At 44.8% G+C, this 27,503-nt stretch overlaps 1 protein-coding gene across 5 annotated transcripts in view; it reads left to right on the top strand.

Moving 5' to 3' along the window:
* LOC119967323 (synaptotagmin-like protein 2) overlaps positions 1-27,503 on the top strand; it is a 572,979-nt gene that overhangs the window by 506,449 nt on the left and 39,027 nt on the right. For all 5 annotated transcript variants that reach the window (XM_038799699.1, XM_038799698.1, XM_038799700.1 and 2 more), the window contains 2 exons: positions 17,792-17,886; positions 19,242-19,361. In XM_038799699.1, coding sequence (XP_038655627.1) covers positions 17,792-17,886; positions 19,242-19,361 — 215 coding nt within the window. The remainder of the gene's footprint in view (positions 1-17,791; positions 17,887-19,241; positions 19,362-27,503) is intronic.

The raw sequence follows: 27,503 nt of genomic DNA on the forward strand, positions 1-27,503 counted from the left end.
GAAAAATAAATAAACCATCAACTTCAAGATGGTTTCATTTTTCACCTTTTCTCTATCCTATAAGAAATGCACACAGTAAATATACTTTTTCGTTTCAAAAAACAACACACGCAAACTCACAGTCATCTGGATTTGGTTCATCACTTTGAGTTAGAATCATTAAAACCTCCTCCTTTTTCTCTCCTTCCTTTTCAAAGTACCTTTGAAGCATATTCACATGACACACTCGGTGAATTTTCCTTCTATCTGGCATCTTTACCACATAATTCTCCTCTCTTACAGTTGGTGGATAGCGATGAGGATAGTGAGAAAGAGCGTCATAGTCAACGGCTTGGTGGGAATCTATTCCCGTACCAGCCTCCCCGGACAGGCGCCGGAATGTGGCAACTAGGGGCTTTTCACAGTAACTTCATTGAAGCCTACTTGTGACAATAAGTGATTTTCATTTCATTTCATTTCATTATTTAAATATGTCCAAGCATTGCCAAGGTTTGACGAGAAGGAGGTATAAGCCTTTTTCGTTTCATTTGAGAAGGTAGCTAAACAAATGAAATGGCCACAGGACATGTGGGTATTACTGATTCAAACAAAGCTGATAGGTAGGGCTAGTGAACTGTTTGTACTACTACCGGAGGGGGTATCTGGAATGTATGAGGAGGTGAAAAAATCTATCTTTTGTGCGTATGAACTAGTGCCTGAAGCCTACAGAGAAAGGTTTAGAGATTTAAGGAAATAATTTGGTCAAACATACATGGAGTTTGAAAGGCTCAAACAGAGTAATTTTGAAGGTGGATAAGGGCTTTGAAAATAGACCAAACGTATGAAGCTCTCAGAGAAATTATAGTTTTGGAGGAGTTAAAAATTCAATTCCTGATGTAGTGAGAACTCATGTGGAAGAGCAGAGGGTTAAAACGGCGAGATAAGCAGCAGAAATGGCAGATGATTATGAATTAGTTTATGAATCAAAGCTTGGTTTCCGACATCAGTTTCAGCCTGTGAGGGATAGAAACTGGGGACATGAGTATTACTCAAGTGGTAAAGGTAAAGGAGATCTGATGGGACATAATAAGGAGAGTGTACCTCAGATCAAAAAATAAATCCAGGAGGGTGGAAAAGAAATGAAAAGTTTCAAATGTTTTCACTGTAATAAACTAGGCCATGTAAAGTCACAGTGTTGGTGGTTGAAGAAAAGCAATGGGAAGGCTGATGTGGTAAAACAGAATAAGACAGTGGGGTTTGTTAAAGTGGAAAAGGAAAGCCCAAGTGAAGCGAAGGAGATGCAAAAGATTATACAGCCTGATCAAGAGGTGATTGATAAGAACGTGCCAGATCTCATTAAAGAATTTACTTGTGTGGGTAAAGTTTACTCATGTATCAGGAGGAGCAGATAAAGAAGTCACAAATGTTGTACCTATGGAGCCCCTCCCCCCCCACAATCCCGAGCAACCTGCACCCCCAGATAACTAAAGTGAATCCTGCCCTACAGAATGGCAAATCCCCCCCCCCCCCTCACCCTGACCCCACCCACGGCCGAGTCACCATGGAATATTAATTCTCGTCTAGATTTAATTTGTACCCCTAGAAGGATCCAAACAACCGAAGCAGCTCCAGTATTCCTCCTATTGACACACTCGTTTCCGACACATACAATAACAAGTCACCGGCATTTAAGGACACCCTATGCTCCATCCCCCGCCCCCCACGCTATCCCTTTCCCCGAACTTTGGGCCAATGGCTCAATCGTGAGTGCAGCAGCAGGGGGGACATAAGACATCTCTGCCTAGTCCTACGGTGGAGAGGAAAGTATTCCGAGCTGATGTTACTTGTGCGGACACTCGCCCTCGGCTCCTTATATAGTAGCTTTACCCAGTCCACAAATCTTGGTCCAGTCCCAAACTGCTCCAGAACTGCCATTCAACCCGGTCATATTTCTTCTAGGCGAATTAATGCCACAACCACCACTGTTTCCTTCCCTTCTGCCAGTGCCATAACCACGTTCAATACCCTCCTAATGTTCGAAAAGAGCTGCCTCCCTCTCACAAACCCCATCTGGTTTAGGGGCTGATTTAGCTCACTGGGCTAAATCGCTGGCTTTTAAAGCAGACCAAGCAGGCCAGCAGCACGGTCCGATTCCCGTACCAGCCTCCCCAGACAGGCGCCGGAATGTGGCGACTAGGGGCTTTTCACAGTAACTTCATTGAAGCCTACTCGTGACAATAAGTGATTTTCATTTTCATTTCATTTCACATCTGCCAATTTTAGCTGACTGTCATGTTTCATGGCCTTTTTCTGAAGTTCAAACTCTCTCTCTTTATCTTTTTGCCTGATCTATATCTCCTTTTCTCTTTCTTTTTGTTCTTCTAGGGCTATTCTTTCTGTTTTCCTTTCTTCTTTCTCTTTTTCCTCTCTCTCTCTTTCTCTCTCTCTTTCTTTTTCCTCTCTCTCTTTCATATTCAAGCTTCTTTAATTCTTTCCAATGTTCCATTTGTTTAATTTGTAACTGAATTTTTGCCATTTCCAATGAGTCAAACTGTATCTCAGGTAACTTTAAATGCTTAGCCACCGCCATAATTACCTCATCTTTTCACATTTTGTCAGGTAATATTAACTGCAATGTTTTTGCCAAATCTAACAGTCTGTACGTAAGGTACTGCATGTGACCGTCTCCACCCCCAAAAACCTCAAAGCCTCTGAAAGCGCCATTGTCCACAATACACTCCCGACTTAAACTGAAATACCACACCTGAGTAGCAACCACAATATGCTCACCCCTCACTGTCTTTAAGTTCACTAAGCCAATCTAATAGATAGACTTTTATCCCCCTCGAGCCCCCAATTTGTCATGTGCCAGGGTTTAGAGAACCCCAAAGTATATCATGGAGTTCACCTGACCCACAACGTTTAATAGATTGTGGTATGGGGGGGCACACAGCCCACTCTACAGGTTTGGTACAGCAGAAATGGAAAAGTATTTTTTCAAGTAAAACAATGTTTATTCTATGAACTCAAGTTAACCTCTTTAAAACATACAGTGAACATCTTAGCAACCATTAATTCAAAACAACCCCCAAAGAATACAACACTCAGTAATCCTTTAAGCTTTCCTTTTAACATCCATAAGACTTAAAACACCTTTTACCAGAAGCACATCAAGTTAAAGCCACGACTGTTATTAGTTTTACATAGAACATACAGTGCGGAAGGAGGCCATTCGGCCCATCGAGTCTGCACTGACCCATTTAAACTCTCAGTTCCACCCTATCCCTGTAACCCAATAACCCCTCCTAACCATTTTGGACACCAAGGACAATTTATCATGGCCAACCCACCTAACCTGCACGTCTTTGGACTGTGGGAGGAAACCGGAGCACCCGGAGGAAACCCACGCAGACACGGGGAGAACGTGCAGACTCCGCACAGACAGTGACCCAGTGAGAAATCGAACCCGGGACCATGGCGCTGTGAAGCCACAGTGCTATCCACTGTGCTACCGTGCTGCCCTTCTGGACCATAGTTTTAAATCACTAGGATCAATTTACAGTCTTTAGATTGCAGAGAGAGACTCTAATATGCCTTCTGGCTGTGACTGCAGCTATCTAGCTCTGAAAACAAAACTAAAACACACCCTGCAGCAAACAGCCTAAAACAAAAGTAAAAAACTGACAGACAGCCCAGCTCCACCTACTCTCTGACATCACTGCACTAATAAACACCTATTTCTTAAAGGTACTCTCACTACAGATACTTATATACACAGCCATTTATAAACACCGATTTCTTAAAGGTACTCTCACATGACAATAAATAATCCATATTAGACTAGTTTTTTCATAAATATTTTAGTCCCTTTTTAAAGGTTCTCCTGCTCTCCTACATTTTCCCTGCCATGCAGCATCTCCCTACTTAGCAATGGAAAATAGGTGGGAAGGATACCTTGTTACCAAACCCCTTCCAATGGTTACTCTCTAACACTATGAATCCAGTCATAGTACATATTTTCGGACGGTGGAATTTAACTTTGTACCACCAGAGAAAAGTATGGTCAACCCAGTTCTAAAGTTGACAAACTGACAACTATAATAAGAACTAGGAGAACTTAAGAGCTAGGAACCGGAGTAGGCCATCTGGCCCTTCGAGCCTGCTCAGGCATCAATCTCAAGCATTATTCTGGCTGCAATTTAAAAGGTTAACTCTGGGATTTTCACATCTAGCCTTAATATTATCTGAGAGAGAAATAGATGGCTATCCCTTTGACTCTCAGTTAACTGTAACGTATAAAGAAAAGTAGTCACCATAGTCCCAGGTGACCATAGGCTGCCTTCCCATACACCTATTCAGGATTACCACACCTCAGGGGAGGAGAGAGGTTGAGAAGATGTTGAGAAGGAGAGAGGTTGAGAAGGATAACCTCAGCCAGTACGAGAATCGAACCTGTGATGTTGGCCTCGCTCTGCATCACGAATCAGCTGTCCAGCCAACTGAGCTAAACCGATCCCCAGTGTATTTTTTATCAATTTTTGAAAACATTGAGTGTACGTATATGTGCTTGGCTATTTGGAATTTGGAAGAAGGTTCACCAGGATGATCCCTGGGCTGAATAGGTTGTCTTATGAGGAAAGATTTTGCAGACTGGGCCTGTGCTCGAATTGGAGTTTAGAAGAATGAGAGGTGATTTTATTGAAACATACAAGATTCTAAGGGAGCTTGACAGGGTGGATGCTGAGAGGATGTTTCCCCTCCTGGGGGAATCGAGATCTAGAGGTTACAGTTTTAGAATAAGGGGTCTCCCATTTAAAATGGAGATGAGGAGAAATTTATTCCGTGAGGATTGTAAATATTTGGAATTCTCTGCCCTAGAGAGCAGAGGAGGGTGTGTCATTGAATGTATTCGAGGCCGACGTAGACAGAATTTTTGCTTGACAAAGGATTCGAGGATTATGGGGTCAGGCAGGAAAATGGAGTTGAGGCCACAATATCAGCCATGATCTTTACGGGCTGAATAGCCTAATCCTCCTATTCCTTATGTTATTTGTCAGGAACTTCACTTTTTTAACACAAAGAAGTCACGTAGAACTAATTGCATATCACCCGCTACGCATTATTCTAAACAGATACCAATCTCTGTTTTGTTGAAAATTTAGAATGCCCAATTTTGTTTTCCAATTCAGGGGCAATTTAGCGTGGCCCATTCACATACCCTGCACATCTTTGGGTTTTGGGGGTGAATTCCACACAGACACGGAGAGAATGTGCAAACTCCACACAGACAATGATCTGGGGCTGGGATCGAACCTGGGTCCTCGGCACAGTGAGGCAGCAGTGCTAACCACTGCGCCACCATGCCGCTTTACAGGTACCCGATGGCTGTTTGCTTCAGCTCAGTTTATGACCCAGACTACAAGGTGAATAAAGAAATTTGCAGGTGGGATTACGTAGCACATCTGAATTCTGTCTCTTTAAGACACAATATAGTAATTTTCAAATACACTGCAACAGTGTATTTTGACTGATGATGTGTAGCACTTCAAGCTTATTCTCATAATGTAATGTCAGAGGCTGCAAACGGGTCGCTCAAAGCTATACCTGTTTGACTGAGGAAAACTGTGAATATAAATAGATGTCATCTGTGACATTGTGAGATGATAAGAAGCTGTGAGGCATGAGCCGAGTTGTTTCCAAATTATCCAACAGATAACTGAAAAATAACCAGTCGCCTGCCCAGTCCCTTCTGGAAATCACAGCACCAGTTCCAACGGGGTGGAAATCTGGAGGAACCAAGTTCCACCCTATTTTCCATCACAAATAAACTTCCATTTACCTGCTTTTTGTGGGTTTTAATAGCCTAATTATTTGAAATATCTAACTTTATATAATGGGGCAAGGCATGTGTTAGAATGGGTCAACTGGGCATGAGTCTTTGAGGCTACAACAACCAAGGGGGAGAAGGTCTGGGAAGGCTGTTTCCCCCACCCCCTCACCAGGAGGTCACGCTGCAGGATTTGATGGACTGCAGTTAGGTGAGCTCTCCCAAGGACGATGGAAGGGCACAAACTCTCCAATCAAGCACGCGTGAATGGAAGTGACCAAGGATGTCAGCAGTGGAAGTAAGGTCCCGCCAGTTTAGGAATGTTTACCCAAGAGGATCCAGAACTTCCTGAAGGTGGCAAAGGTGAGTGGCAGAACATTTACGGGTGCCAAGCCCCACACTGTCTTGCCCAGCATCCTCCTGCACAGCACTTCTCTGATCTACAGATCTTGCAACTTCACTCGTTCTCCTCACTCTGCAGGCACCTCACATCCCCGTTTGAACAGCCTGCGCATATATTGTTCTCTCTCACTCATACCTCAGTCTCCCTCCCTCAATGTTGTCCTTCCCTGCCAACAAAACACAAACTCTCTGCTTTCTCTCCACAAGCAAATAGAGAGGGAGAGCCCCAGGGGATGGCATTCCAGTGACAGGCATCTTGGCAGTCACTGGCAATGTGTGCCTACCTGACCCACTGGGAAGGGGCTCCTGCTCTAGGAGGCTGCAGTTGTCAGCAACCTGTGAAATCATGAGCTTCCCAGGGCACTACCTCTTAGACATGTCAGGAAATCTTACCCTCTGCCTATAGTCCCCATGTTGGAGGTCTCACCTCCTTGGAACTGGATCTCTGTTCTGTCCTGTGGAGTGGCCTGCGGCTGTGTTGAAGGCAACTGGTGCTGTTAGTACGTGGCTTCTCTTGTTTTCCATCAGCGATACAAGATGGATCGGCTAAAGCTACCTCCATGACCGAGTGAAGGTTGGCTGCAGGGAAATGCCGTGATCAGAGTTCCCTCCCCCCCTCGCGTGATCTCATGAGATGTTGCAATGTTAAGCCTGTCAATTATGGGCAGGATCACTGTTTGACAAATCTACTAGATTTCACTCCAATAGCTCATCTCACTCTAATATGCAGTTTGCTGAGGTAATCAAGGTGTTGTTATCTATCCCCTTCGCTTCGGAGATCTCGGGCAAGTGCCATTTAATGCTGGTCTCCCCAAACAGGGACCAGATGGAATGGCACTCATGGGGGTCTCCCAGGGAATTAGAGGCCCCCAGGTGCTTGCCCTCTGGGCAGGGTGGCACCCTGGCACTGCCAGCCTGGCACTATCTAGGTCCCCTGGCATTTTCTGCAGAATGGTGATCGGGCTGGGGGCTGGGGCGGCGGGGGGGGGGGGGGGGGGGTGCACTGTGCCGGTGTGAGGGTGCAGTGGAGGCTACAGGGGACGCCTGGGACCCCTTATGGTGAGTCGGGTATGGGGGGTCGGTTTCGGGGATCGCGTCGGGAGCTCAAGAGATCGGGGCGCCATTTTTAAACAGCGTCCCGATCTCATGCTGCACTGATGGTTTCTGGCGAGCGGAGCTCCTCAGTGCAGCAAACGAGGCTCGGTGCAGCCTCGGGAACCCGTTCACCCCTGAGGCCCCATCTCGAACCTTTGGGCATTAGGTAGCGGGGTGTTTCTCGGCGCTGCAAGTGCCGGGAAACATGCGGCTAAACAGGCTCGCTATAGGACTCTGTTCTCACATGGTTAGATCGGGCTCTTAAATTCTGCTGTCTTTATCAGAGCTTGTACCAAGTCCTGTTCACACATTTCCCTTGTAATCCCTGATCTACATTAACTCCCAGTTAAGGAATATTTTGATTTTAATAGTCTCAAGCAATTTTTAGATTCCTCCATGGTCTTGCACCTCTATATCTCTCTAATAACCTCCAGCTTCGCAACCCTCCAAGATATCTGTGTTCATCTAATTCTGGCTCCTTGAGCATCCCCAATTTTAATTGCTCCGCCATTGAATCAACTGCCTCAGCCCTAATCTCGGAAATTCCTTCCCTAAACATCTTCACCCATCTACCTCACTTTCCTCCTTTAAAATCGACCTCAAAATCTATCTGTTTGGACCAATCTGCCCTAATATCCTCTGATATGGCTCGATGTAAAATTTTGTTTCAAAAAGCTCTTGTGTAATGGCTCGGGGCATTTTGCTGCTTAAAGGTGCTTTACGAATACAAGTTGAGTTTGCTTTTGACATTTAATCTACTTTATGTAGTCTGTTGTAAGACTCGCCACTGCTAAAGGAAGAGCCTGAGGTCACCAGTATCTACAGGAGACAGTGAATCAATTTGGGATGTGAATGGTTCTGCTACAACAATAAAAATCTGAAAATTGTCGTGTTGCATTTTTATACCTTAGAGGTAAATTTGGACTAGGGTTTAAAATAAAATAATGTTTCTGATAGAAAGAAGAAAGATATCCATCTTTTAAACCTACTTTTGTGATAATGTTAGCAGCGTAAAACAGCTTTCAAATAGATTGAATCTTGGTGTATTTATTTCTGTCTGTCCAAACTCAATATCTGGCTGCCCTGCGGATATATGTCCTCTCCTTCAATCATTCCTTCCACAAAATGAGCTATAATTTTGGATTGAAACTGTGTTTATCCCCAGTCAATCTGATGTTTGTCCGGTGTGAACCTACCTCTTTAATCAGTTTAATTGATTATGGTGCTTGGCAAACCATGTGTTTATGATCATACAAACAAGGAGCAGGAGTGGGCCATTCGGATGCTCAAGCTTGCTTTGCCATTCAATAAGATTCTGGCTGATCTGTAACCCCAAATCTACATCTCGCCGACCCCTGATAACCTATCACCCCTTTGCTTACCAAGAATATGGGCGCACGGGTAGTGATGTGTTGGGCAAGCTGGGTCTATGTGGACTGCGTTTGATGCAGTGTAGAGAGAGACAGGCTTCCAACACTTGATGAGATGCAACGCGATTTTATTTAACATCTAACTATATTACATGCTTAACTGTGGGTTGACACTATGCTGACTTGACTGGAGACCTGAGGCTAACCTGACCAGACTAACTGACTACCACATGGTGTTTGCACTGGCTGCTGCTCACAAGCTCTGACTGTCTCAGAGGCTGGATCCCGAGAGTGCGGGAAAACTGGTGCCCTCTGGCTTTATAGTGGTTGTGTCCTGGCTGGTGATTGGCTGCTGTGTTCTGTGTGCTCACTGGTCATCCTGTGTGTCAATCACTGCCTGTCTGCACTCCATCATATACATGGATGTATATTGTGACAGGTAGCATAGTGGTTAGCACTGTTGCTTCACAGCTCTTGGGTCCCAAATTCTGTTAGCTATGAGGAGAGGTTGAATAAACTTGGTTTGTTCTCACTGGAACGAAGGAGGCTGAGACCTGCTAGAGGTCTACAAAATTATGAGGGGCATAGACAGGGTGGATAGTCAGAGCCGTTTCCCCAGGGTAGAGGGGTCAATTACTAGGGGGCATAGGTTTAAGGTGTGAGGGGCAAGTTTTAGAGGAGATGTATGAGGCAAGTTTTTTACACAGAGGGTAGTGGGTTCTTTAGAACTTTAGAACAGTACAGCACAGAACAGGCCCTTCGGCCCTCAATGTTGTGCCGAGCATTGACCACCCTACTTAAACCCACGTAACCCGTATACCCTTAACCCAACAATCCCCCCTTACACTACGGGCAATTTAGCATGGCCAATCCACCTAACCCGCACATCTTTGGACTGTGGGAGGAAACCGGAGCACCCGGAGGAAACCCACGCCCACACGGGGAGGACGTGCAGACTCCACACAGACAGCGACCCAGCCGGGAATCGAACCTGGGACCCTGGAGCTGTGAAGCATTGATGCTAACCACCATGCTACCGTGAGGCCACCATGCTACCGCGAGGCCCAGGTTCCTGGAACTCGCTGCCGGAGGAGGTGGTGGAAGCTGGGACGATAGTGACGTTTAAGGGGCATCTTGACAAATACATGAATAGGATGGGAATAGAGGGATACAGACCCCGGACGTGTCGAAGATTTTAGTTTCAACAGGCAGCATGGTCAGCGCAGGCTTGGAGGGCCTAAGGGCCTGTTTCTGTGCTGTACTTTTCTTTGTTATTTGTTTGTTCTTGTTTGTTCGATTCCCACTTGGGTCACTGTCTGTGTAGAGTCTGCACGTTCTCCAGGTGTTTGCATGGGTTTCCTCCTGGTGCTCCGGTTTCCTCCCACAAGTCCCGAAAGACGTGATATTAGGTCATTTGGACATTCTGAATTCTCCCTCTGTGTACCCAAACAAGCACCGGAATATGGCGACCAAAGGCTTTTCACAGTAACTTCATTGCAGTGTTAATGTAAGCCTACTTGTGACAATAAAGATTATTATTATCTATCCAGCTCTGCCGAGATTCTTGGTCATCAAGGGGATGAAAGGTTATCGGGGGTAGGCTGGAGGCAGATTTGAGGCTACATCAGATCAGCCATGATCGTGTTAAACGGCGGAGCACACTCGAAGTCCTGAATGTTTGATCTCAGTATCAGTATTTTAAAATATTAAAATTGCTATTTGAAGGTAGTAGAACCACACCAGCAACACCCCACTCCCCGCCCCTCCCACACACATGAAAAGCCCAACTGCCAATCCATCAAATTAGAAAAGTATGGCAGTTGAATGCTTTCTTTGAAACTCCAGACCATGATCATGGGCTCAAATGCAGGTGGAACCCACTTTGATACTTTGTGAGATTGCCCAGACCTACATCTGCTGACCGCATGCAGTGTCCCAGTTTAATATCAATCCCACCTGCCATATTACCACTGATTATGGAGTGGCAACATGCTGGAAGTCCCACCCTAGTAAAACAAGATAAAACCATTTCTTGTTTAATTCCAGTGACTGGTCCCACTGCCTGAGACAATAATCCAGTTTTTAATATTCTGAAATAGGCACCTGTGAAATATAAGTTGCATATGTACTTTTGAAGCTTCCTCCATTGGTAGCTCAGATCATTTTATGTGTGCTTGGATATCACTACTTCAATGTCAGCTTGCTGGTGGATGGCCTGCCTGAAGTAAGGAGCAAGTACAATTTGCATTTTTCCATGGAACCAAAATAAAGGAGAATCGCAGGGTGGAATTCCCCCATCTGGGACAAAATCCCGCGGCGGAGGTGGGAATGTGGAGTGTTTCCCACCGCAGAGGCTGGTCTTCCGGCCCTGGACTCGTGCAACTGGGTGTTTAGCGCCGTTTCCATGGCAGGGAAGACCTGATGTCTCGCAGTCTGCCATCCTATCTGGGTGCCATAATTGAAAAGGTGCCTAAAATCACTGACCACTATTGAAGGAAAAATATGGACCTCTTAAAAATGAACAGGTATCTTCAGGAGCTCTCTGTGGCAGGGAAATGGACCTACTGTGAAAGAAGATGAATCTTCAGGAACATTGAAGCTGGAAGATGGACCTCCTTGATGACAGTGAATCTGGAAGGTCCACCTGTAAATGCGGCCCCTGCCCACTGCTGTGGTGTTCCAAGGTTGTTAGTGGCCTCCATCCTGAACTCTGGAGGTAGCCCCGGGAATTTGTGAAGTGAGTCCTGACTTCTGCAAGCCATGTTGCTCCATGGCCTTGTGGAGAATCAGGAGTGGGTGGAAGATTCCAGTCAGGATTTCACCTGCTTCCCATTAGCGGGATACAGATCAGCTTCACACTGACTTCCAGCGGGTTTCCCGATCCACGATGGAGGGCGCCAGCTGAAGATACCTCAGGAACTTTTTTCATTCCCGCTGTTGAACCTGTCGGTAGGGGGCCTTGCGAGAATTCCACCCTCAATGTCTTTTATAGTTGAATTCATTGATTTTTGCAGGATTCTGAGAATGCAGTCTCAAATGAAATGAAATGAAATGAAAATCGCTTATTGTCACGAGTAGGCTTAAATGAAGTTACTGTGAAAAGCCCCTAGTCGCCACATTCCGGCGCCTGCCTGGGGAGGCTGGTACGGGAATCAAACCGTGCCACTGGCCTGCTTTGCCAGCGATTTAGCCCAGTGAGCTAAACCAGCCCCTGGTTTGATATGAAATGACAAACCTTTCTTAATAATTTCCATTGTACATTAATCTCTTTACAGTTTTTAATATTTATGTTATTATCTCTCTTTTCCACCTCTGCCTTTGCCTCTACAGATGGATTCCACCAGTGCAATTTACTACACTATGATTATAATAGGGGCCTGCTTATTAGTTGTATTCCCGAACTAGTAATCCTCTAGAGAACATGGGATTGCCCTACTTGAGAATTAAAATTCTGTTTAAATAAAAAGTGTTCACCGTGACCTTGGATTCTTTCATATTGTTTTAAAAATCCAACAACCTCTAGGGAAGGAAAAGTGCTGTCTTTATCTTTGCTGGTCTCTATGTGATTGTAAACCCATAGTAATCTGGTTGACTTTTAATTGACCTCTGAAGTGGTCTGGAAAGTCACTTTAATTGAATGAAACTGCTCGAGAGATGCAAGGCAACCCACAACTACCTGCTCAGAGCCTTGGGATGGGTAATAAATGCCTGCTGTGCTAGCAACATTCATATCCTCAAAATGAATAATATAAAAGAGCCCGAGGGATTTTTAATGAGAAAAGTGTGCACTTTGAGGAGATTTGATTGATGCCTTTAAAATAAAGGTTCATACTCAATTTGCGTGCATTGGCTGTTTGAGCTAAGCGCAGTAGTAGGATCTGAAGCTGATGATACTCTGAAAAAAGTTGCCTCTCACAACTAATTTCGTCTTTGACTTGTGTAGTACAAGTCAAAGATGAAATTAGTTGTTGGAGGCAACTTTTTTCAGAGTATCATCACCTTCTGGAACAAGTTTCACAGAACTACATAGAATCTACAACACAGTAGGCCATTCAGCCCGACTAGTTTGTGGCAGCATTTCTGCTGTGGAGAATGTAGAAAGTGTAGATTTATTGCAGAGTATTTTTTCAAACAAGCCTCTCTATTTTTTGTCGGTCTCATTTTTAAAAATCTCTACCAGGATTTTATTTGATATCTGGGTGGAAGATAAGTCAAATGGAAATGATGGAACATTGTCATTACACCATGACAGTTTCAGTGGGCTGGCTTGTCCTATCCTGTCCTTTGTTTTTGTACATCCACTCTCTAACCATCCTATTAAGAGGTATTCTTTGGAATGGGATCCACTGCAATAGAAAAAGGAGGGCAGAGAGGAATGATGCAATGAAAACAGAATTTGATGCCTTGATTTCTGGCAGGGGGTCAGTGCTGGCGTATTGTTGTCAGTAGGCTGGGGTTTAGAATAGCAGGCCTCAGATGTGTGGAACTTTTTCCAGAGTTGGAAAGAAAAAAAATGCACATCCTGGAAGGACACAGCAGTTCCATCAGAGTAGTTACTTAATTACAATTCCGGAAGGTAGGCCTGGATGAGAAAGCCCAGCCAGACAATTTCAGCTTGGGTAATGTAAGTTTTTTGTTTTCTGATCAGTCTACTGAGCTGATCTACTTGGATTATATCTTAATCACAAAGTGTAAACTGTGGAAATATTTTCTTTTGGAACAATTGCAACATTGAAACTCCCGATTTTCCAAACTTGCAATATTCTGAGAAATATTCCATCCTTCAGCAATGAAGAATGTAGCTGGGACAGGTTTAATAGTTCTAAGGTAATCATCACGAACCTTGGAGATTATTTAATTCTTATGTTCCGCTGATGCTTTTGGCAACCTTAATGAAATTTGAAATGAGTTACAAGCCTTCCAGTGTAACTATATTGTCAGATAATTGCATTTGTGCATTAAAGCCCTGTTGAAAGATTGAGAATTTTTTAACTGACAGCTGTTCATTCAAGACGTATGGTGGATTATATACTTTCTAAGTAGCAATTTATTTAGCTGCTGTTATTAAAAAAAAAAATCCTACTGTAATGAAGAAACGATGAAACATCTTGGCAAATTCTTTAGGCACTGGGGACATGGCAGCAAATTATGTAGCTTGATTTAAAATATTTCCAGAGCCCCAGAATGGATAAAAAGCTGAGTGTAGATTAATCAACCCTCGCACTTCAGAAGTTATCATCACTTTTTCCTTTACTTGTTATTATATCATGCCACTGCAGTTTCTAGATAGTCCACAAAGGTTCTTCAAATGGGGCAGAAGTTATTACTGCAGTTCCTGAGAGCACAGCCTGACGTCGAGTACAATTTCAAATCCATGCACATAACTAAGATGAAGAGTTTAAAAACATGACCAGCACTGCTGATGAGCTAATAGTGCAGATGACAAATCATGTTGAATCTGTAGGGGTTATTCAGAAGGATCGCAAGTGGCTTAAAGTTTATGATTGCAAAAGGACATGTATTGTTTTTAAAATAATTACTGCGATTGACAGGATGAATGATGGTGACATAAAGATGGCAGAAATGATTTGAGGTTACCGTAGATCAGTCTGAAAAATGACTTTTCAACAAGAAATAACTATTAATAAAGCTGTCAGAATGTTGGGAAATTAGCCAAAAGGTCAATTCTATATAATTCAGCAGTTTTGAATATTGCATTCAGTTTTGAGCATCAAGCTTCCCAAAAGGATAATGATACAGTAGCAAGTGTACAAGGCATTTGGGGAAATTAAGAAAATGAAATGGAATGAAATGCCCATCTTTCCTTATTTTCTTTCAGGTTGAAAGAGATACAAGGACTTCATCTCCTTAAGAACTAAATGTTCAGAATTCACGGCCATAGTTAAATAAGTCCCGAGATCTACCCGGTTCGTAATGCCTTGCAAAATCCAATGAGACCTCGCGAGACGTTGCAATGTAAATCCCACCCATTGTAAATGCAATCACTTGGCAAATCTGCATATTAGAGTGAGACAGCTAGCCTCATTCTACTGTGCAGATTCCCGAGGTACCTGAGGCTTTGGGATTAATCCCCTTTGCCCCAGAGATCTCGGGTGAGCGCCATTCAGCACTTGTCTCCACAAATGGGGATCAGATGAAACGGCACTTGTGGGGGTCTCCCAGGTGATCGGTGGCCCCAGGTGTTGGCACTCCACTAAAGCATTGGCCCGCTGCAGAGGAAGCAGCTAATCAGCAGAGTTCACCCCAACCGGAGGACACCTGCACCATGGCCTTTGGAACCCTCCCTGGTTCTCTGTCCCTCTCAGGGCAGCAAGTTCACTAGTTCCCCATCCCTCTGGATCGCCAGCTGTCTCCTCCTTGTGAGCCTGGCAGCAGAGATGATGTTCAGGAGGGCAGGCTTGGGTTTTCTGGCCCACCCTAGGCAAGAGGTGTAGCTCTGCTCCTCACTGGCGTGGAACTGTGGGCCCAACCTCGGAGGACAGGTCTTCGATGAGCCATCCTGGTGGCTATCGTGAGTGTGTGCAAACTGAAGTGCTTAAAAACATTTCTATCTGCCAAGCTCTTCTACTCTGGCCCCAGTGTTTAGAATGCCTGCTGGGCCGGGAATTGCTTTGAATTTGTGCTGGCGGAATGCTGGCCTATTTGCATGTCCTGCCTTTCTGACTGCATAGCGCCCACAATAGGAACGCAAACCACACGAGATTCATTCCGGACGGCAACTCTTGAGGTAGAGAGCTGGAACTGCCACGAGCTTCCTGACGCTCGACAAAGTGAGGTTGCCACTGGTATCAAATGTTAATTGGTTGACTTAACGAGGTCCCACGGGCTTCACACTGCAAATGATGGTCCTGCCGACTGATTTACCGCCAACAAAGGGGAGCAACCCATAAACCGATCCCGCAGAGCAAATCCCACACAGCGTGCAGTCATGCTGAGAAGACCAGCCTCATGATTCAAGGATACTGTCCTGGCCAGATTGTTGGACGCGATTGAGTCCAGATGTTATGCCCTGTTCCCCAAGGAGTTTGGAAGTTCAGCCAAGGGCAGCCAGTGTCATCTGGGATGAAGTGGCAGTGGCCATCATCCCGGGGAGTGTCACCAGGAGAATCTCCATTGGGCCACACTGGTTGGTTGAATCTGACCCCCTGTGCCTCCAGGCTCTTTGCCTTGGAGTGAAGATGGCCAATCACCTTCTTGGTTCTCCACAGCAGCTATTCTGCCAGCTTCATGTTTTTTAAAAGGTGCACTCATTGGCGCCCGCATGACCACTTGCTGGGGAGGCGGTTAGATCACCGGAGGCCACTAACGCTCCCGTTAACGGTATGGAGATTGAGCTTAGTGGTGATTTATTGGTTTCTCGCCACACCACAATAGGAGTGGGCTGGTTAGATCTCAAACCAATTAGTGCCCGGCGTGGTTCCCGATTTTGCCTCTCTTGCGATCTAACGGCCCCGCACTCTCGCTTAAGCATGGCACTGCATACAATCACGTCCTTTGCCTCCCAAATGGAGAATCCTGCCCAGATCTGCAACTTTTCAAGTTTACATTAATAGCCCCTCAGCCCTGTACTCTTTGCCAACATGAAGGACTAGAGCAGCATAAACGAATACTCTCAGCTCCAAGCCACTCGCCATGTCGATGTGGGGATTTCATTAGGTCAAGATTCTGGAATTCTCCATCATGAAATACTATTACCACAGGGACAGCAGTGATTCAGGTAGAAATCCCACCACCTCCTTTTTTGGACAATTGGGGGAAGGACAGTAAATTCAACCTTCACGTATCAGCCTCCCCGAACAGGCACCAGAATGTGGTGACTTGGGGCTTTTCACAGTAACTTCATTGAAGCCGACTTGTGACAATAAACAATTTTCATTTTTTCATTTTTCAATAAATTTAAAAACAAAATACACCCCAGGAAACTCTACAATGTATGCAGCTTTGAAACTATTAACCAGACTCATTATTCCTCCTTGTTTTTTAAATAACATTAAAAAATCAATAGATAACGTACTCAGGGGATGCACCCCTGCTGCAGTTGAATTGCAAATCAAGCCGTGACCTCACCCAACTTGTCTTTCAATTGAAGCCAATAGTTTTGTTATGGAATTAAATGTTGAATTAAAAATATCTGATAATTGATTTTAATTATAACCATTATTAATAATTCATACATTCACTTTAGGGTTTCAATGAAATACCTCAATGACAATAATTATGTTGGGCTTTCTTCTGATTATTTTGTCCTTAATGAAGGAACAAAGGAGCCAACTAGGTTAAGAATTTTTCAAATAGCTTTGTTAACAATGAATCATCCACAAAGAGCATTGATCTGCTTGGATTACCAAAATGGAACTTCTCTACTGCCGGAATTTTGAAATAAACAGCTCCATTTCTTGAAAGAATACTTTCTTGGCTTTGAGGAGCCAAGCGATAGCAGGTTCATAAATGTCTTCTTCCCACGGATGGATCAGTGATTTTGTGCAATGACAGAAGATTGTAGTTCAGAAAACAGTGCCAGTGTCCCACATTTACATTCTTGCAAAGGCCTCACGGAAGTGCTACAGTTGCCAGAGAAGTATTTATCATAACAACGAATGATCATACAATGCTGTTATTTTGTAGCACTGAAGACTGTGTAGGTTGGGGAGTACAAAAGAGAACATGGCTTGAATTGTCTAATGAGATTATCCTTCAGCTTTATCAGAGTGTGTAGATCAGAAGCATCTTCAGGTCGCGGTGGGGTTGATTGTTAATACATTGATTTCCTTTTCTTCTGGAAATATGCTCCTGTTGATCAGTTTGGTTGAAAATTGAAACATTCTGTGCAGCCATGTTTGAAGAAGGAAGAATGAATGCAGTAGAAAATAAGCTTCTGAAGTGGGATTTAAAATGACAAAAGGGGAAATGTAATGTTGCATCTAACTCTAAGTACCTGCAACAAAGTATTTGCCTTAAAAGTACTTGAGGCTAAACTGGGTACTGAAATTAAACTGTTTCATTACCATCACTAACATTGTCCATATTAATGTCCACAAAACTCACTACAGAAATAAGGACTGTGGCTAACTGTCAAATGTTCTGTTCCTAATTTCAGTGCCTCGTAATGATTATTCAGACTTCAGTTTCAAAACAAATAAACCCTCCTCACTATCGACCACCAGTGAAGTCTCAGTTTCTACTTTGCCATCGGTAAGCTTTCTGAGAATATGAACCATTTTACCTTGCCATGCATCATGCAAAATCAATTGTAGTCCAATAGATATTGTATAATTATGAGGGACGATTTTGGAGCTCACACCAGTCATGAATGGGATCGGCGACGTGGTTGGAGGGGGGGGGGGGCGGAATTCAGAGAGAATTGGGAAATCTGATTCTCTCCAGAGAGACCATGATTCACGATTTTCCCCGCCCCTTACTGCCAGGTCAAGAGGTTCACGCTCTTAGATTTTAATGCATTTAAATATTGTTATCGGGCCCCCGCAGTGGTAAGTATAGCCTTCGGGACAAGTGGAAGATTCCTGGGCAGTGGTTTGGCACTGACGCCTGGCACAGGTGTTGGCACTGCCAGGCTGACACAGTGTTAAACTGGCAGTGCCAACCTGTGCCAATGAGTAGTGGCAGGGGAGGGCCCCAGTGGGAACCCCGTGGGAGGGGTTATCTATCTGTGAGCGGGCACTGAGGTTGGGGGGGGGCGTGGATTTCCGGCGATACCTCTGCGCTGATGGTATGCGTTGATGATTGAAGAGGTGGAGAGGAGAGCTCCGAAAACTCTGTTGTGTGGGCAGTTAGTTCTCAGTGCTGATTGGGGCGCTCTTTAAAGATGGCGCCCCGATCCCTGTGTAGCCCGTTGCTGGCTCTGTCAGCCCCGTCCCATTAGAATGATGGCATAAACCACGCCCACTCATTTTTTTCTCTTTAAAGAGACTCAATATCTGCAGAGAAAACAGGTTTCTGCAGCTGCAAAGTTACACACTAGTTTCAGTCACAGTCATAGTCATAGAGGTCTGCAGCACAGAAAAAGCCCTAAGGCCCATTGCCTCTCTGCCGGTCAAAAATAACCACCTAAGTATTCTGATCCCATTTTCCAGTCTTGGCCCATAGTCTTGTATGCCTTGATATCACAAGTACACATCTAAATACTTCTTAAATATTACGAGGGTCTCAGGAAGTGAGTCTGAGCCTGACACAGCCAAACGCTGGTAAGATTCCACCCATGAAAAGTATAAATTTGCTCCTGTAAAAATTGCGTTGCTTAAAGAATAGATTATCCCTCTGAGATGGACAGCCAAGAACCAGTAATGCACCATCTCATTAAGTTTATATTTGTCTTCAAAGTTAAATGCTCTGTTAATATCCCATTCTTGCATTGCAAATAGAAAGCCCCTTGTTGGTTTGGAGCTGAGCATTTATTTTATTATTGATGTGTATGAAACATTTATTATTAATGTGTATAAAATCCATCATGTGTGAAAAATAAACACTAGGCTTTCTTGTACATAAAAATTTCAATAGCTTCACTGATTTATGATTCTGATTCTTGCTAGAATGATCCACAAAATGAAGAATATGATTATTTTGATGATTTAACATCCGAATCTAGCTTTGGATCAGACATCCTGAAGCAGACAGATGTGTCTATTGGTTCAAATCTTCAATCTTCCAAGGTGAGTCAGACTGTGAATACGTTCGGGTGCTTCCATGCTGTACTAAAATTAAACAGGCTATATGGTTATTTTTGTTAAGGCAAGTGGGCAGATTTTGCATTAGGGCCATTTGCTTGATTGAGTACTAAAAGGCCATAATTATCATCATCACAGAATGCCAATCAAATCAATGATCTATGATCTCTAATTTATGAATCTATGAATTTGGCATGTGTGACCATGGAGGAAAGAATCTAACCCTGCTTCACTCAGATTGGCCGTATTGTTGGACCATACCTTTTGTGTTGTCGCAAAGAAAAACTAGTGGAATGATGCTACATATATCATTTGATATACAAATATTGCTAATGTACGAGATATACAGCAAAACTGTGAATGCAAGAAATTTCACCGTGGGTAAATCAGCACTTGAAGGAGAAAGCTGATGACACACAAAAATAATCACAATGGGAACGCAGTTGGACACGAACTTGGCATAATGTCAGCTATACCTGAATCCAATATTCTCAGAATTGTAGTGCGAAGAATGAAAAATGTACATAAAATTTAAATTTTTGAAGTAGTGAGTTTTGAATTATGAAGTTTAAAAAAGGGATTCAATGATCCAATTTGTACTCCCTCGAGGTTTAAGGGTGACAATCCCACTGAAATTTTAAGACCTCTGATCATCTTTTTAAAATGTTCCCGTGTTCTTTTGATTGCCATCCCAATAAACCCCTTCACCACTTTTCCTGAAGAATAAATATTTCAGTAATTTACTGCGTAGGGTAACACTCTGTAAATTCCCTGGTTTACAAATGTCGTCGTGGAATATTTCACATCTAGTCAAGAAGTCAAGAAGACAGACATCCCATTTGAAAGACAATACAATACTCTCTCAGTGCTGCATGGATTGCCTCCCTTAATTGCACTGTGACTAACTGCACCGCAAGGACCACTGCAGTTCAAGAAAGCAGGTGGCCACCAACATTTAAGGGCAGTTAGGATTGAACACCAAATGCTGACCTTCCCAGTGGCAGTAACATCCTCGGAATTAATAAAATAACAACATTGAAGCCTCAGCCGAGATTATGTGTTCAGGTCCTGGAGTGGGTGTAGAACTCCCCAACCTGCTGACTCAAAATGCAAGAGTGCTCCCACTGAATCAAAATCATAATTAGCAATAGAAAAAGTCACTCTCGTCACCACCCACCTTTCCATCTCTAATGCTTAATTCCTTTCTATAAAATGTATCAGAGTTCTTCTTGTTTATTTCATTTGTTCCCATTTTCATGGAAACATAGGGCGAAATTCTCCCCCCCCCCACGACGGGTGGGAGAATAGCGGGAGGGCCTTCCCGACTTTTTTGACGCCCTCCCGCTATTCTCCCCCCCCCCCCCGCCGAAATCCCGACCCGAATCGCTGCCGCCGTTTTTTTACGGCCGGCAGCGATTCTCAGCTGTTAGAAGGGCCGAAGTCCCAGCCCTTTACGACCTTTTTACGAACGGCAAACACACCTGGTCCTGCCGTTCGTAAAAACGTCGTGACAAACTCGCAAAAAATAACCATGGCACCGATTGGCACGGCAGTACCACGGCCGTGCCAAGGGTGCCATGGGCCCGCGATCGGTGGGCACCGATCGCGGGCAGCGGGCCCGATGCCCGCGCACTATTTGTCCTTCCGCCGCCCCGCAGTATCAATACGCGGGGCGGCTGAGGGGCAACCCGGCCCGCGCATGCGCGGGTTTCGCGCAAAAACGCGATGACGTCACCCGCGCATGCGCGGGTGGAATCTTCCCACCTGCGCATGCGCGGCTGACGTCATATGACGCGTCAGCAGGCGCTAACTCCGGCAAGCGGGTTTAACGATTTTCGTTAAGCCCGACTTGTCGGAGCCTCCGACGTCGGGCTGCTAGCCCCGACGGGGGACCAGAATCGGTCCCCCGTCGGGAAGGGGCGCGCTGCCGTAAAACCCGCCCGGGTTTTACGGCAGTTTTACGATTTCTCCCGTTTTGGGAGAATTTCGCCCATAGAATTTACAGGGCAGTGGAGGCCATTCGGCCGATTGAGGGACGAGCACCCTTTTCTTTTCTATTATTCCATGGACCCACTTTGAAAAATGAAATGAAAATGAAAATCGCTTATTGTCACAAGTAGGCTTCAATGAAGTTACTGTGAAAAACCCCTAGTCGTCACATTCCGGCACCTATCGGGGAGGCTGTTACAGGTATCGAACCGTGCTGCTGGCCTGCTTGGTCTGCTTTCAAAGCCAGCGATTTAGCACAGTGAGCTAAACATGCCTTTAAGCAGAGGACTCAAGCTGAAACATGCTGCTTGTCAGGACATTGTGTAGCTTGATTTTGTATTTTGGAGAGGAGAAACAGACTTGTCAGCGTGAGTGAAATCTTAGGAACCAGCTTTGGAGTAAGTCAGCTCGATTGGCTAACAGGCAACAGTGGGTTGGTCAGGGACGTTGCTCTGTCTGGCAACAGTCAGAGATCGGTTCCTGCTTCATACGAGGACTGGGCAGAAGTGTTTGACTTTGGAAGTGAAAGGGACAGTCTCTCTCTCTCCCTCTCGCTGCTGGTGAAGAAGTGCTTTATTGCTCCAAAACCTATGAACGCCTTGCACATCTTTGCTGTGAACCGGAAATAATGCTGAATCTACAGGGAAAGTAGACAACCATGCCAGCGAAAATTATCTCAAGCCGAGAAGGAAGAAATCCTGAAATGAAAGATGGACCTCAGAACGACATAACTTGAAGTCACCCTACTACATCAAAGAACCCTTATTCTTCTATTTTTATTATTGTTTACCTCTCAATCATCCTTTGCCCTCTGTGTTGCTTGTCTGTGTGTGTGTTTATAGAGAGAGTAGGTGAGACGGGTTTGCAGATGGGGAGGGTTGAAGGTGTATTAAACAGTTAGTTACTTTTTTTGTCAATTTAATTATAATACGATACATAATAAAAGGTTCCATGTGTTAAAGTTACAAAACCTGATGACTGGGCTCAGCCAGTCATTTGATAAAGTTCCCCATGGTAGGCTGATGGAGAAAGTAAAGTCTCATGGGGTCCAGGGTGTACTAGCTAGGTGGATAAATAATTGGCTAGGCAACAGGAGACAGGAAGTAGTAGTCGAAGGGAGTTTCTCAAAATGGAGAACTGTGACCAGTGGTGTTCCACAGTGCTGGGATCACTGTTGATATACATAAATGATCTGAAGGAAGGTATAGGTGGTCTGATTAGCAAGTTTGCAGATGGCACTAAGATTGATGGAGTAGCAGATAGTGAAGGGGACTGTCAGAGAATACAGCAGAATATAGATAGATTGGAGAGTTGGGTGGAGAAATGGCAGATGGAGTTCAATCCAGGCAAATGCGAGGTGATGCATTTTGTAAGATCCAATTCAAGAGCGATCTATACGGTGAATGAAAAAGCCCTGGGGAAAATTAATGTACAGAGAGTGTTAGGTCCATTGTACCCTGAAGGTGGTTGCGCAGGTCGATAGAGTGGTCAAGAAGGCATACAGCATGCTTTCCTCCATTGGAAGGGGTATTGAGTACAAGAGTTGGCAGGTCATGTTACAGTTGTATAAGACTTTGGTTCGGCCACATTTGGAATACTGTATACAGTTCTGGCCGCCACATTACCAAAAGGATGTGGATGCTTTGGAGAAGGTGCAGAGGAGGTTCACCAAGACGTTGCCTGGTATGGAGGGCGCTAGCTATGAAGAAAGGTTGAGTAGATTAGGATTATTTTCATTCAAAAGACGGAGGTTGAGGGGGGACCTCATTGAGGTCTACAAAATCATGAGAGGTATAGACAGTATGGATAGCAAGAAGCTTTTTCCCAGAGTGGGGGACTCATTTACTAGGGGTCACGAGTTCAAGGAGAAAGGGGTAAAGTTTAAGGGAGATATACGTGGAAAGTTCTTTACGCAGAGGATGGTGGGTGCCTGGAACGCATTGCTGGCGGAGGTGGTAGAGGCGGGCACGATAGCGTCACTTAAGATGTATCTGGACAGACACATGAATGTGCAGGGATCAGAGGGATACAGATCCTTAGAAAATAGGCGACAGTTTTAGATAGAGGATCTGGATTGGTGCAGGCTTGGAGGGCTGAAGGGCCTGTGCCTGTGCTGTAATTTTTCTTTGTTCTCTTTGTTCTTTAAAAAAAAATCCAATTTCAGTTGTGTTGTGACTCCAGCTCAAGTGGGGCTGGAACTAGCCCAGGCTGTTATGGTAAATGTTGTATTTAATTATGTTGCCTGAGTAACAATAGTCTAAAAGGTATTTTATTGTGTGAAGTATTTTGAAAACTTTCAATGTAATATGGCACTGTTCCCAATAAAATTTTTAAATCAATGGACAATTGAACACCAGTGTTAGAAAGAATAAAACAGTTCAGATTGAGACATAGGTTTGGTTGATAGGAAAATGTTAAGGTTTAGTACAGAAAGATTGGATATTGCTGTTGCCACTCTCCAGTGTGAGGCAGCACAGAACAAAGAAAAATCAGAAAATGCGGGAACCTCCGCAGGTCAAACGACAACTGCTGAGGGAACATGGAAGTCAACAAGTTGGAGGTACAGACCCTTTGCCTGACTAGAAGAGCACAGGTGAACGTTTTTGTAAGAGGATCAGAGCAAGGGAAGCATGATTGAGGGGGGAGAAAACAAAATCACACACATACCGGCAACCCTGGTAACCCCACCCCACCTCCAGTCAGCTTCATAGTAAAGAGGGGGAAGACTGAAAGCAGCAGTTTTAACAAATTCTAACACTGAGCATATATATCGGGCGGTTAAAGGGAGCTACTGAAGAAATGTGGATGTTTGAGAACTGTGCATGCATTTTGTAAGGCACGAGTACTTAATTCTAAATGCTGAATTATTAGACATTTCAATTCTATTGCTGTCAAAAGTCATACAGTAGTTCCATAAAAAAAGCTATAATGTTGGTACATAAATAGATATTCTTAACACAATGTACATTATCGGAAGTTAATGGTATAATGGTTATATTATTGGATCAGTAAATATGTAAGTTCAAATCCCACAATGCTATGAAACATGCCATTGTCACATCTTTACGATGTGCTCAAGTACTTCAAAGTCGATGAAGTATTTTGGAAGGGCAAATGTTATAATAGTCAAACAATATGAAGTACCACATTGAGCAGTGAGATAAATGAACACACACTTCTATTTTAATAGTGTTGGCTGGGAATTCAATATTTGTCAGCACAACTCCTTTCCCTGAACAATATCACAAGAAAATATATGTTCATTTGAGCGGACTGATGAGGCCTCAGTTTAACATCTTATCTTAAAGAAAACACCACAAACAGTGCAACATGCCCTCAATACTGCATAGCTATATCAGGTTAGACTAAAATTTCTTCTCAGTTAGAGACTTTTGGTTACTATCACTAAATAAAGGCTGGCCTTTATAAAGGTTGGTCATTTATCTGCTGGCATCAGGAACACATGAACAAGGAAACTGTTAGTTTTTTTTCAAATTCCAATTAGTTCACTTATACTCAATTCATTACAACCAATTTTTGCTTGTATGCCACACAAAACCAGATTGCATTTTTGACTTTGAGGGTGCAATTCTCCCCTTTGCAGACCACATGCCCTGGCCAGCTGGAAAATTGGAGTGATTCCTGCTGGTGCTCAGAGTGACATTGAGGCACTTATAAAATCTATTTCACAGGATCAGGGTTCTCGTGCCATTCCATCGCACATAGTAAATGTTTTAAAGAGGATTGGGGTTTTCACTGGACCTGAGAGGGGTGGGGCCTAATCTCTCTAACTGGTCCGACTCCTCGGAGATCTGGGCGCCCTGTTCTCAGAATACTGTTACAGCGCCCCTCTCCCCTCTCCCCGATCACTGGCAAGCCCTCCCCAGCATGTTGTGCTCCAAGAGGTGCAATGGGTTGAGTACCCTTCCTAAAACTGGTCTTTCTTAGAAAGTCTTCAGAACAAAGACAGCCTCCTTTAAAAACAAATCTGTAGTTAGAGAAACAGCTGCTCCTTGGTGTTATGTAGAGCTATATAAATAAACAATGGTAATCCTTCCTTTGAAACTGCCTGGACCTGCCAATCAAAAAGCTTTTAAAAAGTAAAGGTCTGTGAAATTGAATGTAAACAATGTAGTTTAAAGCTTTTAGGCTTCAAAGGCTTCAAAGCTTGCAGAGAGGCTTCAATTAGTTAAAGGGCTATGAAACTGACAGTGAAAAACACTTCAAAGGTATACTCACAGACACTTGTACTTCCATTTCACAGATCTTAGTTCCTTTTCCCTTTGAGGGGAAGAGCTGACTAGTGGTGGTTTAACCTGAGGATCACCACACCTTAGGTGAAAGGCAAAGGCGGGCCTTCATGAATAACCTCAGCGGGTACGGAGTTGAACCCGTGCTGCTGGCCTTGCACCTGTTAGTTCACAAACCAGCTGTCTAGCCCACTGAGCTAAACAGACAGTTTGAAGGGTTTAAGGCTACATATGGAAAAAATTTCCCTTTATTCTCAGTAGATTTTAACATTGACATACTAACAGTTAGTTTAAAGGTTGCAGATGGGAAGACCAGCCAAACAACCGCCATACCAGGAAAGACCCCCCGACCCCCACCTCCCATGAAGGATCCCTTCAGCACCATGGAGGCAAGAGTAGCGAAGGTACTCACACTCTTGCCGCCATGCAAAGTTCAAGCCACCAGGTCCCTGTTTCATAGGACTTGCACCAATTCACACCAGCGGGACTCTTGACTGGACAGTGGCATCAGAGGAGGCTGCTGAGTCAGGCTTCCAATCTGATAATTGCATTGAAATAGATACAGATTAGAACTTTGCATGTTCCGGCGGGGCGAGGTGGGAAACCTGTCATGGCTGGTAGGGCGGACCAGGAGGCTTGCAATGAGTTTGACACTTGGGATGCAACCCTATTTTTTCTCGATGCCCAATACCAGGGGCCATTGTGAATCCTGCCGTGAGCTAGCAGACTCAGAGAATCCTGGGCTTAATGGCATTTGAAATAATCTAGTGGGAAGCTTAGTTGCCAAGACAGCTAGCAATGCGGTATTAATTTAGACTTACTGACCATGCTTTGAACTGGACCAGCCATAATCAACACCATTGCAACAAGTGCAGGGCAAAGGTTGATGGACTACTGATATTTGTCTGATAGACAAACTCACAATGCTCTAAAAGCTCAAAAACATATAGGAAAGAGAAGTTTGTTTCATTGCTCCCCTGTAATATCTATCCGTCCCTCTCGAACTGTAACATTTAGAGTAGAAAGTTAAGGAAACACCCTCATCGCTAAGTTGCCTGTTCAAACACACATGATTTTAGAGACATAGGGCGGGATTTTCCGACCCCCCCCCCCCCCCCCCCCCCCCCCCGCTGGGTCGGAGAATTCCCGGGGGGGCGGCGCGAATCCCGCCCTGCTGCTCCGACGTTGGCTGCATTATTCTCTGGTGCCGGTTTTCAGACGGGGATCATGCCACGCCGGTTGGGGGCCGTTGGCAGCGGTCCCCCTGGCAATTCTCCGGGCCCCGATGGGCCAAGCGGCCGTCGGTTTCTGGCCAGTCCCGCTGGTGTGGATTGGACATAGTCCCACACAGCAGGACCTGGCTGGTAGGTCAGCTGGTGCGTTCCTCATGGGGGCGTGGGGGGATCCAGTCCCGGGGGAGTCCCCAATGGTGGCCTGGCCCATGATCAGGGCCCACCGGTTCTCTGGCGGGCCTGTGCCGTGGGGGCACACCTTCCTTCCACGCCGGCCCCTGTAGGGCTCCACCATGGCCGGCATGGAGAAGACAACCCCCTGTGCAAGCGCCAGAATACGCCGGCCAGTCTGCGCATGTGCTAAACCATGGCGCCGGTTGTGCACATGCGATTGCTCACGCCGTCCCTTCAGCGCTGGCTGGCGTGGCGCCAACCCCTCCAGCGCCGACCTAGCCCCCGGAAGTGCAGAGAATTCCGCAACTTCCTGTTGGCCCGACTCCAGGGTGGTTCACGCTGTTCTTGGCACCGGGCCAATTCACCGATTACGGTGAATCCCGCTCATAGAGTCATAGAGTTTTACAGCACAAAAATAGGCCATTCAGCCCATTGGGTCTGCACCAACCAACAAACACTTCTCTGTTCCACTCCCATTTCAC

The sequence above is a fragment of the Scyliorhinus canicula genome, chromosome 6, assembly GCF_902713615.1.
Source record: "Scyliorhinus canicula chromosome 6, sScyCan1.1, whole genome shotgun sequence".
In the NCBI taxonomy this organism is placed as follows: domain Eukaryota; kingdom Metazoa; phylum Chordata; class Chondrichthyes; order Carcharhiniformes; family Scyliorhinidae; genus Scyliorhinus; species Scyliorhinus canicula.